This window comes from Bos grunniens, chromosome 4, assembly GCF_055505025.1.
Source record: "Bos grunniens cultivar Pamir isolate PY7600 chromosome 4, Bosgru_T2T1.0, whole genome shotgun sequence".
In the NCBI taxonomy this organism is placed as follows: domain Eukaryota; kingdom Metazoa; phylum Chordata; class Mammalia; order Artiodactyla; family Bovidae; genus Bos; species Bos grunniens.
In genome coordinates this window covers 104,639,646-104,658,493 of record NC_141168.1, presented here as the reverse complement: position 1 = coordinate 104,658,493, position 18,848 = coordinate 104,639,646, and the positions used below count along the sequence as shown (strand labels likewise).

Below are 18,848 nucleotides of genomic sequence, written 5' to 3'. Positions count from 1 at the left end.
AGGCTTTTGGACTCACACTGTGTACCACTGACTTTCCTGGTTCTCTAGATTGCAGATCGGGTGACTTCACCTCCATAACCATGTAAACCAACTTGTGTAACAATTCATTTACATATACATATCCACATATATCCTATTGGTTCTGATTCTGTAGAAGGCCCTAATACAAGTATTCAAAAATTACAGATGTTGGATTCTGTTTGCTTTTAATATCATTGTTTTTTCACAGTGTCAAGGAAGTGATTAACATGGTAATCATGGTTCATGATGTAGCAGTACATTCTTAACCAGGGTTTCATTTGGGAAATGTTAAGTCCTGACCTGACAGGTATTAAATTCCAAGTTTGTGCTTGAACAGGTGACTGAAAGAAGAAGAACGATATGACCAACAGCACATAAGTTTTTATTAATAAAGCAGAAAATATAAGTTCAACCAAATGTTTTTTTTTTTTCTTGCATTTAATCTGACCATATGCCAGAGAAATTATTCTTTATGAGAACTTAGGTGAGAACTGTCAATAAGCCAGTTCTGTCAAAAATGGCACACTGGAATATCTAATAAAGTTAGGTAAATGAAATTAAGAAGAGAACAAATTAAATATTAAAAATCACAGGAATTGCTCCTTCAAATATCAGGGGCCTCCTTTAATAGTCTTCAGTGTAGCTCACGGGCAATCATCAAAATAGTTCAACCATACTGCATGACTCCCAAAGGAAAAAACTGAGGGAACTCATGGGTAATCTTCACAGCCTCATTGTAAAGTCCAAGATCTGAAAGAAATAGGTTAGCAAACATTTAATCTACAGTGGAAAGTTGTAACATCAATTATCATTTAAAGAGTTCTACTTGTTTCTCTTTTCTCTCCCTTTTAGAAGAGAGAACTTATTTTCACAATCCATTTGCTAAAACTGTGATATGGGTCATATTTATTTAAGTATGGTTCCAAAAAATAAAAGTCATGCAGTAGAACTTCCATGATTTCCAAAATTCATGGAGTGTAACTTCCATTTTGACTCCCATCGTACAGGCACCATTCTTGCCTGGTTGTGATTTAGGTGTTGTGCATTATTTGATGCCTTTATATATTAAAATCAAATAAAAAAAAACTATTAACAGTATTTTTGTTTTGTTTACTTTGTTTTAAAAAATTCTCTTTCCACAAATATTAATCTTCATTGTGTTTCTTATATACAAAAGCATTATTTAGAAGTAGGCCAAAATGTCCTAGCATTTTCCTTTGGGATCAAAAAGTGATACAGAAATTCAAAGTGTAGCAGGACTGAAACTCGAGACCAAGACATAGCAAGTTAAAAATAAAGTTGTTTTCCTCCTAATTACATGAATTACAGAATGTTTTATTTACCAAAAGGATGATTATCTTCTTTAAACTGGACATAAGATGCACACATAATGGTTGCCTTGGCCGTTACTCTTCCAACTACTTCCACGATTCCAGAGATTTCTTCATCAAGCTAATACAAAGAACAGAATACCAACTTGGTGTTATCACATTTTCAGCTGATAATTAACTTGGAAAATTGTTCTAGATTTTACTAATCTTTCATGTAACAAAATCATTTTAAGATTTATCAATGCAAAAATGGAATTGTAACTTGTTAAAAATGTTGGAGTACTTATCACTGTCAGCATGTCACCAGTCCAGTAACCTTTAGTAGTGGCTTCAGGTCTAAAGCTACAGTTACATGCTTAAGTTGAAGACAAAAATCATTTAAAGATACTGAGACTGTCCAGTATTTCCACAAGGAGTAATTTGTTTAAAAGGACTTATTGAAAGGAACTTTCTATTATCTATATTTGTACAGTGAGTTCTGTATGCATTAACCAAACAGTACACACATCTGTCTTCATAAAAGACGAAGAAAGTGTACCATAAACATAAACCGTAAAAGCAAGTGACAACTGAAAATAAATGTAAATAAAAATAGAAAATTGAATTAAAAAAATGTGAAACTACGGAGGAAGGGAAAAGTGATTTAAAAAATAATTTTTTTCTTAAGTGATTTTCTGGTCTTTCATAAGGAATGAGAGTTGTCAGCATTTATTTAAAAATAACAGAGCCCCAAAAATCATTGGTTAGAAAAGTAAAGGGAAATGTAAAAGCAGGACACAAATTTTATTTGAGAGAAGTTTGATGAGCTGGTCCTTTATATGTCCACTCCAAGAATAAGAAACATCAGCAACAAACCAAATGAAGAATTAATTATAATATACATAGAATTAATACTTAAACATACAGGCTCCATCAACTCAATAGTTACATTTTTTCCTTCACCATCTGAAAGAATAAACATTTTCCCAGTGGGATGAATCTGAAAAAGAAACACATAATTTTTTTTAAAAGTCCATATAAACTGTTTAAAATCCCCTTAAAAAGACTAGAAGTTTGACAAAAGATGAGCAAATTGACCCACACTTAATTAGTGCACACAAAGCCATTTTTTTGAGCAGTTTAACTAGTTCACATTGTCTTGTGTTACTATACCTGATCAAACGATGCCTAAATTCGAATTTTAGATAAACCATTACCTTTTTAGTGCAAATGTGTCCTGTTAGTTTTATTTGCTAAATCTGGCAACCCAGATTTAGATCTAAGAACAAATTAGAAGAACAAATTAAGGAGGGTTCATATTATCTAAAAGTGAGATCTACTGGCATCCATGATTTAAACAGTATATATCCCACAGATGGTATGTTTTAAAAAATTAGACATGAGGAAGTAAAGAGAAACTGGTTATTAGAACATCTGGGTTCTACTCCCGCGAGACAGCTGCAAAGAATGCAGTCAGATCTGGTTTGAATGCCAGCTTTGCTACTTGCTGTGGCCTTAAGCACTTTTTAACCAGATGCCACTCCTACCCAATTTCCGTAACTGTGAAGTCCAAATATACCTATTGCAAGAAGATAATGTGACTGAAATAAACTAATAAGTAAACTTTCATATAAAAGTTTTTTCTCGGTTCCTTGATCTGAGCCTTTGGCCTTGTTTCTCACCAGTAGGATGAGGGGCTGCGCTCTTAACATTTGGGTAAGATAACAAACTGGCACTGGATCAGTAAAATACAATCAAGCAATGTTTCACAGAAAAGCGACTTCAACGATAAAACGAGGTTTGATAAAAGAGGAAACAGCAGAAAAGAAGGAAACAAGAAAACTGGATTAACTGTCAAGGCCGGCTAATAGAAAACAGATGGAGTTTTGTCTATAATTTCAAGTAAAAAACGAGGGCCGGACACTAGAACGGAGCGCGTTCGAAAAATTCGCGATTCCGTGCGCTAAGAGCTAAACATGGGGCTGCAGTGGTCAAAAAGTGTGCAAACAGTTGCGCTGCGAGAAATAAAGCAATTCGGGGCGCAGTGATGCTTTCTCTCTTCCACCCTCCGTTACCTACCCTGGGGCCGCCAGCCCGACGGCCACGGGGCCCCTCCACCCAAAAAGCCCAGGGCGGTGAGCGCGCGCACCTTCTCCAGCCTCCCTACGAAGCAGACCGGCTGGTCGATGAACTGAGCTAGCATGCTGGCGTTGATGCGCGCCTTGGGCGACTCCATCACGTCCACCATGATTGCAACGCAAGGCAGGCAGCCGGCGGGAAACAAGCCGACCACTGAGACTGTGCTCCCAGCTGACGTCTACGGGGCGGATTCCCCCGGATCCAATCGGCGGAGACCAGCATTCTCTCTCCGCCAATCAAACGTGCCGATATCTCCATAGCACTCGCGCAGTCCGGGACAGCGAGGAAGGCAAGGATGCGTCCGGAAGTGGGGACCGGCTGCTTAGTGACGCGCGGCGTCCCGGAAGTTACCCGGTCCTCTGCGAGGCGCGCGTAGGGGCAGGGCTTGGATGGGGCGGGGCTGAGGCTCCCTCCTTCTGAGACCTCGGTCCTTGCTGCGGCTGAACCCCGGAAGCAAGGTGGCGGGCTCCGGTGCCGGTACGACGGGGGACTGCGGCGCGAGCATAAGGTATCTCTTCTCGCGGGAGTCGCCGCATCCTCCCGGTTGCCGTTTCTCCCCACGGACGTTTGCGGGAGAGGCGGGAATCGGTGCCTGTTTCGGAGCTGCGCCACTAGCTGTCTGTGTTTCCCCAGTTCTCCTGCAAGGGAAACTCGGAGTTCATGCTGAAATCTAGGGAGCTGGTCTCATTTTGACCCTCTCTCTCCTAGAGCTAGGAAGTGGGGTCCCCAGTGATTTTCATCGCCTTCGGGAAGCTCCTGCAGCTCGGTGGCCGAGGGTTGTTGATTTTCTGCCCTAGCTGCGTCACTTTCCAACGTCAGTTTCACCACCTGTGAGAGGAGGGGCCGCGACCCTTTCTGGTCCCGACATTCTGGCCCCACTGGAGGTGCGGGTTTTCTCACGTCACCTCCGTGTCAGGAGCTAACTGAAGCGTTTGGGAGTGGGTGAGGGAACGGTCACTGGACTGAGAGAGGAGATGGATTCAAATGACTCTTAGATCCTTAGCAGGTGCGCTTCTTCGCGAGACACGATTTCCCTCTCCGCAGAATGAGGTTAGGTAACGTTCATTGCAAAGTCCCAGCTGATTTAAGTTTTGTCCATATGATTCACGGACTCTCCTGAATTCCCAGTAATTTTCCCTATTGCTTTTCACACCTCAGGATTCTGGAGGGGAGATCGCATGTGAAAGACAACCTGTTTGCAGGAGATTTGGAGCGGGGGGTGGATTCTTGAATCTGTTGTTGGCTTATATCGCTGTTGATTTTCGGGCCTTTATCCTACGGGATTTGGTACCTGCCTTGCTAGGGATATTCCAGAATGAGTGCTCATAAAAATACCTGTCAAGGATGCTCCAGAAGTTGAAGAAGTTTTTTTTTTTTTTAATTGGGATGTTATTATTTTTTAGGAAACCGAATCCATGAATTAGCCTAAAACCATTAGGATCCCTATCTAGGGTCTTGGGTTTAGTCCCACAGTTGCCTTAAGCTAAGAAGATCCTGTTTGAGATGCCACTCAGCACTTTAAGATGGAAATCTGATATCTTAATTAAAGGATAGTTCGCCTCTCTATTTAGCAACTTAGTGTTTATGTACATATTCTTACCTTTTAATGTTGCTGTTACTAAGACAAGTTTAAAGGATTTCATTAGCAGAAATAGGGTGCATGTCAGTGGGTATATAAGAAAGTGGTTGCAAGTCAGTAGAGTCTGTGCAAAGCTTTCACATCTTTTGCACTTCAGTGATGTTTGGAAACCAAGTTGATTGCGTTATACAGGGAGGAGTACACATGAATGTCTTTAATAGCAATTTTTTTTTTTTTTTTTAAAGAGCAGCCCCTAAAGTGCCAGATCTCAATAGCACTTTTATAGCAATGAAAAAAACCACTTTTACCTACCAAGAGCATTTTTTTTAAAAATATGGAGATGAGCAAGAAGATATTTTCAAATAGCTTCTTGGATATTTTTTCGTTCACTTAAAATTTATTGTGTAATGCCTCAATGCACAGAGAAGAGTATATCCAACTGATATGTATAGTTTCCAGAGAAATGAACCCAGTTGGACCTCTCATTTAGCTAAAGAAATGGAACTTTACCAGTTAGGGGTTGTCATTTCCTCAGTTGAAGTCCTTCTCTCACCCAGCTAGAAATAAACACTATCTTGAAATTTGTGTTAAGCACCCTTTTTTTTCTATATAGTTTTATCATATATGTAGCTGTTTCTAAACAGTGTGGTACCAATTTATCCTCCTGTCAGGAGTGTAGGAGAATTCCAATTGATCCACATCACCTCATAGGCCAGAGTAGATGTTGGGAAATCAGCCATGTAGTCCCCATTCCAAATCCAAAGAAGTGGACGCACAAAGGGTCTATCTTCATGAACTCAGCTCCCTTTAAAGAGCCTTCCTGGAAGTCCTTCACAACTTGACTTTCTACTTACTAGGTTAGGGACTTTTCCTTCTATTCCTAGTTTGATAAAAGCTTTAATTGAGTGGTTATGAAATTTGATCAAATGAATTTTTTTGCATTGAGATGATTGAATATATTTTCAATGTTGAATAACATTCTCATTCCTGGAAGAAATACAACTTGGTTATGATACATTATCTTTTATTTTGTATTCTTGGGTTTGATTTGCTATTGTTTTGTTTAAAATGATTTTTGTATTCATGTTCATGAATGAGATTGGCGTGTAGTTTTTCTTTCTCGTGTAGTCTTTGTGAGATTTTGGTATTATTTAATATTAGCATTACAGTAGTCTCATGAAATGGAGAAGGCAATGGCAACCCACTTCAGTACTCTTGCCTGGAAAATCCCATGGACGGAGGAGCCAGGTAGGCTGCAGTCCATGGGGTTGCTAAGAGTCAGGCACGACTGAGCGATTTCACTTTCACTTTTCACTTTCATGCATTGGAGAAGGAAATGGCTACCCGATCCAGTATTCTTGGCCTGGAGAATTCCAGGGACGGGGAGCCTGGTGGGCTGCCATCTGTGGGGTTGCACAGAGTCGGACACAACTGAAGTGACTTAGCAGCAGCAGCAGCAGCAGTCTCATGAAATAAGTTGTGGAATGTTTTCTGTATTCTCTAGGGTTTTATGCAAAACTGGAGACACCTGTTTTTTGATGTTAGGCAGAACTCACCTGTAAAACATTCTAGGTTTGGTATAGTTATCTTCTATTGTTGCTTAGTTCTTATGTCTGACTCTTTTGTGACCCCATGGGCTATAGCCCACCAGGCTTCTCTGTCTATGGGGTTTTCTAGGCAAGAATCCTGGAGTGGGTTGCCATTTCCCCTCCAGGGAATCTTCTGACCCAGGGATCTAACCCACGTTATCTTAACGTGGATTCTTTATCATTGAGTCACCAGGGATACCCATAATTAACTGTACCTGCTGCCTTGGGCATAGCCCACAAATGTTCCTAAGTAGATTTCAATAAGTTCTAAGTATTTTCTAGTGTCTTACATACTCTCTGATTCAAGGGCTGTTTTTGTTTCCAAATATATAGATTTTGGGCTTCCTTGGTGGCTCAGTGGTAAAGAATCTGCTTCCAATGAGGGAGACTTCGATTCTATCCCTAGGTGGGGAAGGTTCCCTGAAGGAGGAAATGGCAGCCCACTCCAGTATTCTTGCCTGAAGAATCCCATGGACAGAGGAGCCTGGTGGGCTACAGGCCATAGGGTCTCAAAGAGACACAACTGAACAGCTGAACACACACATAAAAGTTTTACTTATTAAGGTCGTTTTGTTCTTAATTTATAGTGTAAATTGCATTATCCTCAAATGGTATGGTCTGATAATGTGAAAGTATGAGGCTTGCTTTAAGACTTATGAAGTATATGGACAGCTTTTTGCAAATGATTCATGTATTCTTGGGAAAAATTTGTGTTTTCCAGTTACTGGATCAAGCTTGTTAATTGCAGTGTTCAGCTGTTTCTACTTTTGTTTGATTAATGTCTCAATTATAGAGATAATTGCAGATGGTAGCATTGGCAATTTCTGCTTGAACTTCTGACAACTTGTGTTATATATTTTTGATGATGTGCTTTTCAGTACACACAGATGAAGATTATGAAGGAAAATGGTGCAGTGAAGTAGTTACTATTTCCAATCATGCTTTTTGCCTTAAAGTTAATTTTGTTGCTAATACTGTTGATACGCTGGCTTTCTTATGGTTAAATTTTCTTTGTTGTCTCTTTTTCTGTCCTATACTTCACCTAAGGGAGGCAAGACTTTTGAGCTTTAGCGTTCATTTCCTCATCTCTTTGGTGGCTTATTGGAGTGCTGACCTGGTAAGTCTTAGCTCAAAGAGGGAGCAGGTTGATAGCACATTACTGACAAGGGGATTTTGTAGAAACTAATGTCTGTGGCTGGCAATTTATGTAAGTAAATATTGAAACATCTCCAGTCAATAATATTCAGGTAACAAAAGACATATTAATGTCTCTGGTCAATAAGTTGATGCCAGCCTGTGAGTTCAAGCAGTTCTTCCCTAACAGTGTGCTTCATTAACCAGTAGGCTTCCATTTGGACAGAATTTCCCAAATGTGTGGAGGTTGGATTCTTTTTATTTTTTTCAAATTGTAGTTGTATACTTGATTTGCAGTATTGTTAGTTTCAGATGTACAAAGCGACTCGGTTTTATATTCTTTTCAGAATCTTTTCCGTTGTAAGTTATTGCAAGATATTAAATACAGTTCCCTCTGTGCGTGTGTGTGCTTCGTCACTCAGTCGTGTCCGACTCTTTGCAACCCCATGGATAGTAGCCTGCCAGCCTCCTCTATCCGTTGGGCTTCTCCAGGCAAGAATACTGGAGTGGGTTGCCATGCCCTCCTCCAGGGGATCTTCCCAACCCAGGGATCAAACCCAGGTCTCCTGCACTGCAGGCGAATTCTCTACTGTCTGAACCACCAGAGAAGCCCATAGTTCCCTGTGCTGTACAGTAAATCTCTGTTGCGTCTGTTAATCCCATATTTCTAATTTATCCCGACTCACTCCCTTCTCCCCTTTGTTAACCATAAGTTCATTTTCTATGCCTGTGAGTCTTGTATATATAATTTTGGATTATTTTTTAGATTGCACGTGAGTGATGTCAAATAGTATTTGTCTTTCTCTGTCTGACTTCGCTGAGTGTAATGTTCTTTAGGTCCATCTCTGTTGCTTCGAGTGGCAATGTTTCGTTCTTTTTTCGTGACCGAGTAATAGTCGACTGTGTGTACATGTGCGTACGCACACCACCTCTCTGTAAGCCGGTCATCTGTTGATGGGCCTTGGGGTTGTTTCCAGGCCTTTCCTATGGTAAATAGTGGGGCTGTGATCATTGCTGGGCATGTATCTTTTCAAATTAAAGTTTTCATCTTTTCTGGATATATGCTCAGGAGTGGGATCGCTGGGTCATATGGTAATTTTAATTTGGTTTTTTAAGGACCCTCGGTACTGTTTTTCATAGTGGCTGCACCAGTTTACGTTCCACCAACTGTGTTCTCCACACCCTCCCCAGCATTTTAGTTTTCTGTAGATTTTTTGATGACGGCCATTCTGACTGGTGTGAGGTGATACCTCCTTACGGTTTTGAATTGTATTTCTCTAAACATTAGCTGTGTTGAGTATCTTTTCATGTGTCTTTTGGCCATCTGTATGTCTTCTTTAGAAAAATATATATTTAGGTCTTCTGTTCATTTATTGATTGGGATATTTGTCTTTTCAATATGAGTTTTATGACCTGTTTGTGTATTTTGGATATTGAGTCCTTATTTGTCAGATTGTTTGCAAATATCTTCTCCCATTCCATATGTTGTATTTTTGTTTATGGTTTCCTTTGCTGTGCAAAAGTTCTTAAGTTTGATTAGGCCCCATTTGTTTATTTTTGCTTTTATTTCTTATGCCTTGGAAAACTGATCTAAGAAAATATTGGTACAATTTATATAAGAGAATGTTTCACCTATGTTCTGTTCTAGGAGTTTTATGGTATCATGTCTTATATTAAGGTCTTTAAACCATTTTGAGTTTATTTTTGTATATGGTGTGAGGGATTATTCTGATTTCATTGACTTGTATGTAACTTTCCCAACACCATTTGTTGAAGAGAATCTCTTTTCTTCATGGTATATTCTTGCCTCCTTTGTTGAAGATGAATTGATTGTAGATGTGGGTTTATTTCTGGGCGCTCTATTCTGTTCCAGTGATCTACATGTCTGTTTTTGTGCTGTTTTGATTACTGTAGCTTTGTAGTATAATGCAAAGTCTAGAAAGGTTATGTTGGAGAAGGCAATGGCAGCCCACTCCAGTACTCTTGCCTGGAAAATCCTATGGACGGAGGAGCCTGGTGGGCTGCAGACACGACTGAGCATCTTCACTTTCATGCATTGGAGAAGGAAATGGCAACCCACTCTAGTGTTCTTGCCTGGAGAATCCCAGGGATGGGGGAGCCTTGTGGGCTGCCGTCTATGGGGTCGCATACAGTTGGGCATGACTGAGCGACTTCACTTTCACTTTTCACTTTCATGCATTGGAGAAGGAAATGGCACCCCACTCCAGTGTTCTTGCCTGGAGAATCCCAGAGAAAGGGGAGCCTGGTGGCTGCCGTCTATGGGGTCGCACAGAGTCGGACACGACTGAAGCGACTTAGCAGCAGCAGAAAGGTTATGTGGAAGCTGGATTCCTTTTTTCTGAGAACACTAGTGTTTGGTGGATCGCAAGTTCTTTGCCACTTTGCTTGTTATGGTTTTTCCCATATACCTCCTTTGATAAATTTATGCTCTGTGACCTTGTGGTATTTGTGTCGGTGTTGGCCTGATAACTTTCAACTTTTCCGTGCTCTTATGTTTTACGTATATCTTTTGTAAATAGTGCATATAGCTTGAGGTTTAGTTTTTATACCTTTTGTCCATTTGCATTGATTGTCGTCACTGATGTTTTTGGATTCACTTTGGCAGTCATTTTGCACTTCTTGTGTGTTCTGCTTTTTGTTGTTGTTTTCTCTCTTCTTTAGATTTGACTTTTTAAATTTTTTCTGTAATTCTGTTTTATTCCTCTGTATTATATATTCTGTTATATATTCTTTAAAAAAACTTTGTTTGTGATCACCCTTTAATGAGCACATTAAAGCCTAAAGTTACTTTTCTCTGTGTCAAGATGAGAACCTGTAACTCCACGGCCCTTTTTTCAATTGTATGCTGTTGTCTACAGTTTTAATTCTACTTTGATTAGGTGTTATTATATGGTTGCTTAATGGTAAAGAATCTGTCTGCAGTGCAAGAGATGCAGGTTCAGTCCCTGTGTTGAAAAGATCCCCTGGAGAAGGAAATGGCAACCCACTCCAGTATTCTTGCCTGGGAAATCCCGTGGACAGAGGAGCCTGGTGGGCTACAGTCTATGGGGTCACAAAGAGTCAGACACGACTGAACAACTAAGCATGAACACATTATCTTATGCAGTTAATATTTGTTTGGAATTGTTCATATGTATCATTTTCTTTTTAGTTTTTAAGACAAAGAATCTGTCTTTACTTTTTATTTTTACATCTCACCTCTTTTTCTGTTGTTTCCCCCTGCCTTTTTCTGAGGTACCTTCTTTGTAAGTTTCTTCAATGGGAATCATTGGTAGTATGTACAACAGTTTGTGTTTCTCTGAATATGCTGATTTCATCTTTGTTTTCAAAAGGCAGGTTTATTATCTATATAGAATTCTAAGTGGACAATTAATTTCTCTTAAGGCTGCTGCTAAGTCGCTTCAGTCGTGTCCAACTCTGTGCAACCCCATAGACGGCAGCCCACCAGGCTCCACCGTCCCTGGGATTCTCCAGGCAGGAACACTGGAGTGGGTTGCCATTTCCTTCTCCAATGCATGAAAGTGAAAAGTGAAAGTGAAGTCGCTCAGTCGTGTCTGACTCTTAGCGACCCCATGGACTGCAGCCCACCAGGCTCCTCTGTCCATGGGACTTTCCAGGCAAGAGTACTGGAGTGGGGTGCCATTGCCTTCTCCATCTCTTAAGGCTACTCTGGTACTATTTTACTCTTAATTTGCTTTTCATTTAAATTGTGATTTTGTTATAAGCTTTCATGTCTGTATCTGCTTGATCTTCAGTTTGTTTGTAATGTGTACTGAAAAGAGTTGTTTTAGTTTTGTGGTGAATATGTTGTGCTTTGTGAATCTGATAATCTTGTCTTGATCAGCACTGGGACATTTTCAACCATTATATTTTTGAATATTGTTTCTCTCCTATTCTCTAACTCCTTCTGGAATTCCAGTTAGAAGTAAGAAGTAAGGGTGTGCTTTTTACCTTTGATTTATGATTCAGTGGTTTTGATTCTTTGTGCTGAATTCTGGATAATTTTTTTAGATCTTCCAGTTTACTAATTCTTTATGCAGTTGTGACTCATCTGCTATAATTTCAATACTAGTTTTTTTCTGGAAGTTCTGTTTGGTTCTTTATACACATCTTAGTTGTTATTTGATGCTCTTTTGTCATAGTTTCAGGTCTCCCTTTATTTCTTCATATTTCACAGAGTGTAAGGTGAGTCTGTTTAGAGCCTGGTTTTGATACGCACAGTCTTTATGGGTCTGATTCTGTAGAGGTTTTTGATTCTGTTTGAGTCTTCCTTACTGTGGCTTGTATCTTTATTTGTACAGTATTTTTTTTTATTATGAATTCATGTTTCTTGGAACTTTTTTGTTGACTTTTTTGAGGTTTAGTTTGAAGGTGTTGTCCTCCAGAGAGAGAGATCTGTGTTTCCTCCTTCCAAGGTTGTTGGCTCCCAGACTTTGTCCTTGTTACCTGTGGTGGCAGTGGTGGTTTAGTCGCTAAGTCATGTCCAGCTTTTTCGACTCCAAGCACTGTAGCCCTCCAGGCTCCTCTGTCCACGGGATTCTCCCTGTGGGACCTGGATAATTAAAACCCAGGCTTTTAGCCACTAGCAATCAGTAATGCCTGCAACGAAAATGTTAACTATAGTCCTTGCATATAACCTTGTGGATTTATAGATTCTTGTGTTTTCTGGCTTCTATAGATTTTCTTTATTCTTTTTGGGGGTTAGCCATACATTAAAAATAGATATTTATATTTAAAACATTACCACAAGGGCCCTTTTAGAAAGCCACTGTGGGGATTCTGTTAGTTGTTAGGGATGACAAAGTGTCAGTGAAAGTGTAGCAGTGCGCCAAGGGGCGGCAAGAATTCAGGATGAAGGTCTAGGGTTGGTTTTTCTCCCTCGGTCTTGTCTTGTCGTTGCAGAGAATTGAAACGACAGACTACTCATTGCTCAAACAGGCATGGTTTATTAAGCAGGCAGCAGCAGTATTTTCTTGAGCTTTTTGTCTTGTAACAGAGACTTGGAAGGGCAGACTACCTACAGCTCAGTCAGAGCTCTCACATCTCTAGATGTGAGAGGGGCCAACTCCCATAGGAGTGAGTGTTCTCCACTCCTTTTGGCTTCCCTTTTTATATCTTTTGTCTTTGACCCTTTATAGTCCCTGGAGCCTGATTGGTTTTGCTGGTGCAAAGTAGGGCTTTTACCCCCACCAAGTAGGGTGAATGCTGAAGGCCAGTCAGGGAAGGGGCCGTGTTTGGGTGTTTTCTCCCCAGGGTTTCTCGCTCCAGTCTGAGGCTTCCCCTTTTTGTGGGCTTTTTTTCCCTTTCTCTGACCCTTTTGGGGGCTTTTTCTAGTCACTGTTTTTCTTTAACCACCATTTTGGACTCCTCCTTCCTTACTCTTAACTACCTGACAAAGGTAAGTAGACACAAGAACTTGGAATGTCCTCCTTATATGCCATGCGGAGGAGTTGAGCTTAGTAGTGAGGCTGGCGGATCAAGGGAGTGAAGTTTGACGTTTTAGGTTGAGTATTCTGGGTTCATGATGATGAATGGCTTGAAATATAGTAATCAAGGTGCTTTTGGTACAAGTAATATGACCTCTTTAAATCAGGTTAAACTTTTTTTTTTGATTAATTGTGGTAAAATGTACGTAACAAAATGTTACATTTTAACCATTTTTTAATTGGATGGCTCAGTGGCATTCGGTATATTCACGTCGTGTGCAGCCATTGCTGTCATCCAGCTCCTGAACTTTGTCGTCATCGCAGACTGAAATTCCGTGCCCATTTTACCGTTGACTACTCTAGGTACCTCCTGTAAGTAGAATGACACAGTACTTGTCCTTCCTGTCTGGCTTATTTCATTTGACGTCTTCAAGGTTCTTCTATATTGTAGCAGGTATCAGAGTTTCGTTCCTTTTCATGCTGAATTATAGTCCATTGTGTGTAGTGAATACTACATTTTGTTTACCCTTTCTTCTTTTGGGGTACATTTATCAAAAGGAAACTGATTAGAACTTTTTTGGGTTAGCTTGACTGGCCTAAAATTATTAGCCTCACAAAGGACTGGAACCATGAATAGGAAAGCTTTTAGAATCCAGGATGTCTTCTTTCTCTTTTTTAAAAAATTTAATAATTTAATCAATTTACTGACTTGTGGCTGTGCTAGGTCTTGTTGCTGCACACAGACTTTGTCTCGTTTCGACGAGCTGGTGCTGCTCTCTACTTGCGGTGTGCCGGCTGCTCACTGGGGTGGCGTGGAGCAGTGGCTCCAGGGCGCACAGGCTTCAGTAGTGTGGCATGAGGGCTCAGTCTCCCTGTGCCATGTGGGATCCCCCTGGATCAGGGATTGAACCCACGTGGCCTGTATTGGCAGGTTGATTCTTAACCACTGGACAACCAGGGAAGTCCAGGGCCAACTGATTATCTCTCAATTCCACATTGAGTCTTGCTTGCCCAACTGTGTGACATGAAGCTGGATTCTGCAAACCATTTTCCTTTGGAATATTAGGCATTCCCAGCAGAGGGCCCTGAAGGAACACTGCAAAGCTGTTGTGTCGGGAAGACCCCTCCCTCCCAGGCTCCAGCCCCCATTACGACCTTTGGCAGGAGCCCAGCTGCCAGTTCAGAGGTCAGGTTGTGACCCTGAGGCCTCGCCCTGCCCTCGGCCCAGCTCCAGCCTGCTCTCTGCTGAGTTCCTCCGCTGCTCCTGATACAGTTTCTGTCCCTCCAAGGAGGTCTGAATCCCCACAGTCTTCATCTTGTGGAGTGGTGTGCTTAACTACCTTACGGTCCACTCTTCTTCAGCCTAGAGATAGTGGCTAACTTTTTTTGGGGGCGGGGGGCTGGAGTTTGCACTGCTGTTTTTCTTTGAGATCTTATTCCTTATGAGTATTTACTTCCTGCTGCTGCTAAGTCACTTCAGTCGTGTTCGACTCTGTGCGACCCCACAGACGGCAGCCCACCAGGCTTCCCGTCCCTGGGATTCTCCAGGCAAGAACACTGGAGTGGGTTGCCATGTCCTTCTCCAGTGCATGAAAGTGAAAAGTGAAAGTGAAGTCGCTCAGTCGTGTCCAACCCTCAGCGACCCCATGGACTGCAGCCTTCCAGGCTCCTCCATCCATGGGATTTTCCAGGCAAGAGTACTGGAGTGGGGTGCCATTGCCTTCCAGTTAACAATTCATTGTATTAACATTTTCCCTGCTCAAACAACTGGTGTGAGTTCTATTTCCTGACTGGACCCTGACTGATATACATATATGATCATTTTGCAAAAATTTATCAAGCTTTATACTTAAAGATTGTGCACTTCACATATCTTATTTTTGGTGTACAATTATCTGAATTGGTAAATACACTGATACATAAGAATAAATGTTCAATGTGAATTATTAAAAGGCCATGAACATATTACCTCTCAGTTGCTGTTATAGATTGTTTCTTGCTAATTTTAAACTAGAGACTATATTTAAAGAGTGCACATCTTGTAAACTTTTAAAATATTCAGCAGTGGTCCATGAATGCTGTTAATTTGTGGAATAAACAAAAATAAGCAACCCCCCTGCCCCTTTACAAATCTTACACGCTTGTGGAGGTAGTATCATAGAAAGGCTAAGTAGCATCTGTTATACACTTTGAAGACTCTAAACATCTTAAAGCAGGTTTATTTCCCGTCTACCCCAAGATGGCACTTGCCTCATACAGGTGCTCAGCAAACATCTAATGAGGTAGAACACTTCATTGACAGACAGTAACTTTGGCAGGCTGCTGTTCAGTGGCCAAGTCGTGGCTGACTGTTATGCTCCCGGGGTCTCCTGCCTTGCAGCTGAATTCTTTACCAGCTGAGCTGTGTGTGCTGGGAATGACTCAGGCTTGAACACTGAAGCAATACAGCACAGAGTGGAGGATACAGACCTGGATTAAATCTTGATACTTGATACCTAAGTGACTTTTGGAAAAATTATTCATCCGTTCCAGAGCTGCAGTTTCTGTAAACATGGGAGATAAAAACATGGACATAAACATGGGAGATAAAAAAGCTTCATGTGGTTATTTTAAGCATTAAGTAAGATTTGCATACGTAAAGCCCTGAGCACAGTGTCTTGTTACACTAAGTATTTAAATAACAGATTGTGACTTAAGTGTTAATAACTGTGACCAAATTGTCCTAAAGTATCTGTTGGACATCTTAATGATGATGAAAAGTAAGATAATGAAGGGGGATGAAAACCCCAGGGTGCTTCCCCAAAGGAGGGAAGTATGTAGGCTTGTCTGAGAGCTGAGATCATGAACCATCTGGGTGATGGTATGTTTTGCCCAGCTCCGCTCAGCAGCCTGGATGGAGGAGACTGTATCCTCCTAGAACAGTTTGAGGGTTGCCAAGATACTGTCTGTACTGTTCAAGAGCTTCAAGAGAATTTTCATCAGAGAGATACTCTTCCTCTTGATCCTTGGGTCTGTATTTTCCCTTCCTTCTGTTGATTTCATTGAAGTGGGTGAGTGCGGCTTCTTCCGTCTTCCTCACTGAACTTTCTATTGCAGGCAGCTTCTTGTTTCTGTGTCTAGTCCTGGAAGATATATGGTTGCATGTGTTCCTTGGCTTGTTCTGTTCCCAGGGGCTAACAGGCACTCATTGTGTGGCTCTGCCAGGCTGAGATGGAAATTTCCATGGCACACGCAGACTGTCCAGGTCTCTGAATGAGTTAGAGAATTAGGAGCAGTTTGCCTGGAGAATCTCCGTGGACAGAGGAGCCCGGCTGGCTACAGCCCAGAGGGTCCCAGAGAGTCATACATGACTGAAGTGACTTAGCATGCACACACGTAATTCTTCAGCCATGAAATAGTATCTGTTACTTTCCTGCGTTCTGCTCATGGAGCTTTTTCTCTCTGGGACCCTGTTTTACAGAGTCGTCCTTGGGCAGTTATGAACCATTGCCCTCCTTAATTTTCCCTCTTGCCTGCCCAGGCCAATAATTACTATCTTGGAATGAGGTAGATCTCCCAGGAGAGGGGGAAGGTTAAGAAAGGGAATCCAACTTTGCCAAATTTTGGAAGGAGTTCCCATGCAGTGACCTGTCCGGCAGCCTGTCTTTTTCTGGTAGGTAGAGCTCCTGTGTTTCAGAACTAAGTTCAGGCGATGGGGATGTGGTTCACTCTCCTCCTGCCATTTGCTTGTGTCTTCACTTACTCACTCATCCTTGGATAACATTTAGGAAGATGAAGCACAAGACAGGAAGTATGGTAATGAACTCTTGGGTCAGTTGAGCTTCTTGGTTGTGCAGTTGATGCACCTTTGACTCAGACTATGGCATATGGTGAGTAGACTGGCGTATGTTTGATAGAGTTATTGCCAGATTTTGTCTTGTGTTTCTTTCTGTGCATTTTGATGAAACATTGAGGGGAGGTAAAACAGTCAGCTTTCTTATGTACTTAGGAGTGGGAGGCAAGCCTTCAGACAGAGCAGTGTTTGACTAGACTGTTAGCAACCTGTCAGCCACTTGCTTGGCTGGTGCTGGTTTTAACAGGGCTCGGCAGCATGCTTTGTGCCCGCTGGTCCTGGGAGAGGTGGTAGGGAGGCAGCCCAGAGGCAGCATGTATATGGGTAGTTCCTTGAATTTGGAGAAAGTGCCTTGTTTGGTTTGATTTTCTAGGGCCCACCAGTGGGCTTCCCTGGTGGCTCAGACGGTAAGGAATTCGCCTGCAATGTAGGAGACCTGGGTTTGATCCCTGGGTTGGGAAGATCCCCTGGAGAAGGAAACGGCAACCCAGTCCAGTATTCTTGCTGCGATGATCTCATGGACAGAGGAGCCTGGCGGGCTACAGTCCATGGGGTCGCAAAGAGTCGGACACGACTGAGCGACTGTGCTTTGACAGCAGTGTGCCTGGCCAGTATCTGGCCTTCAGCACTTGTTGGTGAACGAAAAGTGAGCAAATGAACAAACGACTGAATTTTAGAAGTTTGTTTTTGTTTAGGGAGGAAGTACTTTTGATAATGCAGTTAGATTGTATTGGAAGTCAAATAATGTAGATATAATGGGCAAGAATGCTCAAACTACCGCACAATTGCACTCATCTCACACGCTAGTAAAGTAATGCTCAAAATTCTCCAAGCCAGGCTTCAGCAATATGTGAACCGTGAACTTCCTGATGTTCAAGCTGGTTTTAGAAAAGGCAGAGGAACCAGAGATCAAATTGCCAACATCCGCTGGATCATAGAAAAAGCAAGAGAGTTCCAGAAAAACATCTATTTCTGCTTTATTGACTATGCCAAAGCCTTTGACTGTGTGGATCACAATAAACTGTGGAAAATTCTGAAAGAGATGGTAATACCAGACCACCTGATCTGCCTCTTGAGAAATTTGTATGCAGGTCAGGAAGCAACAGTTAGAGCTGGACATGGAACAACAGACTGGTTCCAAATAGGAAAAGGAGTTCGTCAAGGCTGTATATTGTCACCCTGTTTATTTAACTTATATGCAGAGTACATCATGAGAAACCCTGTGCTGGAAGAAACACAAGCTGGAATCAAGATTGCCAGGAGAAATATCAATAACCTCAGATATGCAGATGACACCACCCTTATGGCAGAAAGTGAAGAGGAACTCAAAAGCCTCTTGATGAAAGTGAAAGTGGAGAGTGAAAAAGTTGGCTTAAAGCTCAACATTCAGAAAACGAAGATCATGGCATCCCGTCCCAGCACTTCATGGGAAATAGATGGGGAAACAGTGGAAACAGTGTCAGACTTTATTTTTCTGGGCTCCAAAATCACTGCAGATGGTGACTGCAGCCATGAAATTAAAAGATGCTTACTCCTTGGAAGGAAGGTTATGACCAACCTAGATAGCATATTCAAAAGCAGAGACATTACTTTGCCAACAAAGGTTCGTCTAGTCAAGGCTATGGTTTTTTCCTGTGGTCATGTATGGATGTGAGAGTTGGACTGTGAAGAAGGCTGAGCGCCGAAGAATTGATGTTTTTGAACTGTGGTGTTGGAGAAGACTCTTGAGAGTCCCTTGGACTGCAAGGAGATCCAACCAGTCCATTCTGAAGGAGATTGGCCCTAGGATTTCTTTGG

At 41.6% G+C, this 18,848-nt stretch overlaps 2 protein-coding genes across 8 annotated transcripts in view; one reads left to right on the top strand and one right to left on the bottom strand.

Annotated features, from left to right (window-relative positions):
• Positions 1-382: 382 nt before the first annotated feature.
• Positions 383-3,599, bottom strand: RPA3 (replication protein A3). 2 transcript variants are annotated; one of them, XM_086397678.1, is made up of 4 exons: positions 3,481-3,599; positions 2,257-2,331; positions 1,365-1,473; positions 383-771 (listed from the first exon to the last, which is right to left on the bottom strand). In XM_086397678.1, exons 1-4 carry the CDS (start codon positions 3,577-3,579, stop codon positions 689-691), a joined length of 366 nt encoding a protein of 121 aa, XP_086253804.1. In that variant the 5' UTR covers positions 3,580-3,599; the 3' UTR covers positions 383-688. The 2 variants fall into 2 exon arrangements, with proteins under 2 accessions (XP_086253804.1, XP_086253805.1); XM_086397679.1 differs by having other exon boundaries at positions 2,281-2,331.
• A 262-nt stretch (positions 3,600-3,861) lies between these two features.
• The window catches only part of UMAD1 (UBAP1-MVB12-associated (UMA) domain containing 1), a 255,050-nt gene continuing 240,063 nt past the window's right edge, over positions 3,862-18,848 (top strand). For 5 of the 6 annotated variants that reach the window (XM_086397677.1, XM_086397672.1, XM_086397674.1 and 2 more), the window contains exon 1: positions 3,862-3,978. The gene's annotated coding sequence lies outside the window, so the exon portion shown is untranslated. Of the gene's footprint in view, positions 4,355-18,848 lie in introns of all 6 variants that reach the window. The other variant, XM_086397673.1, reaches the window with a different exon arrangement.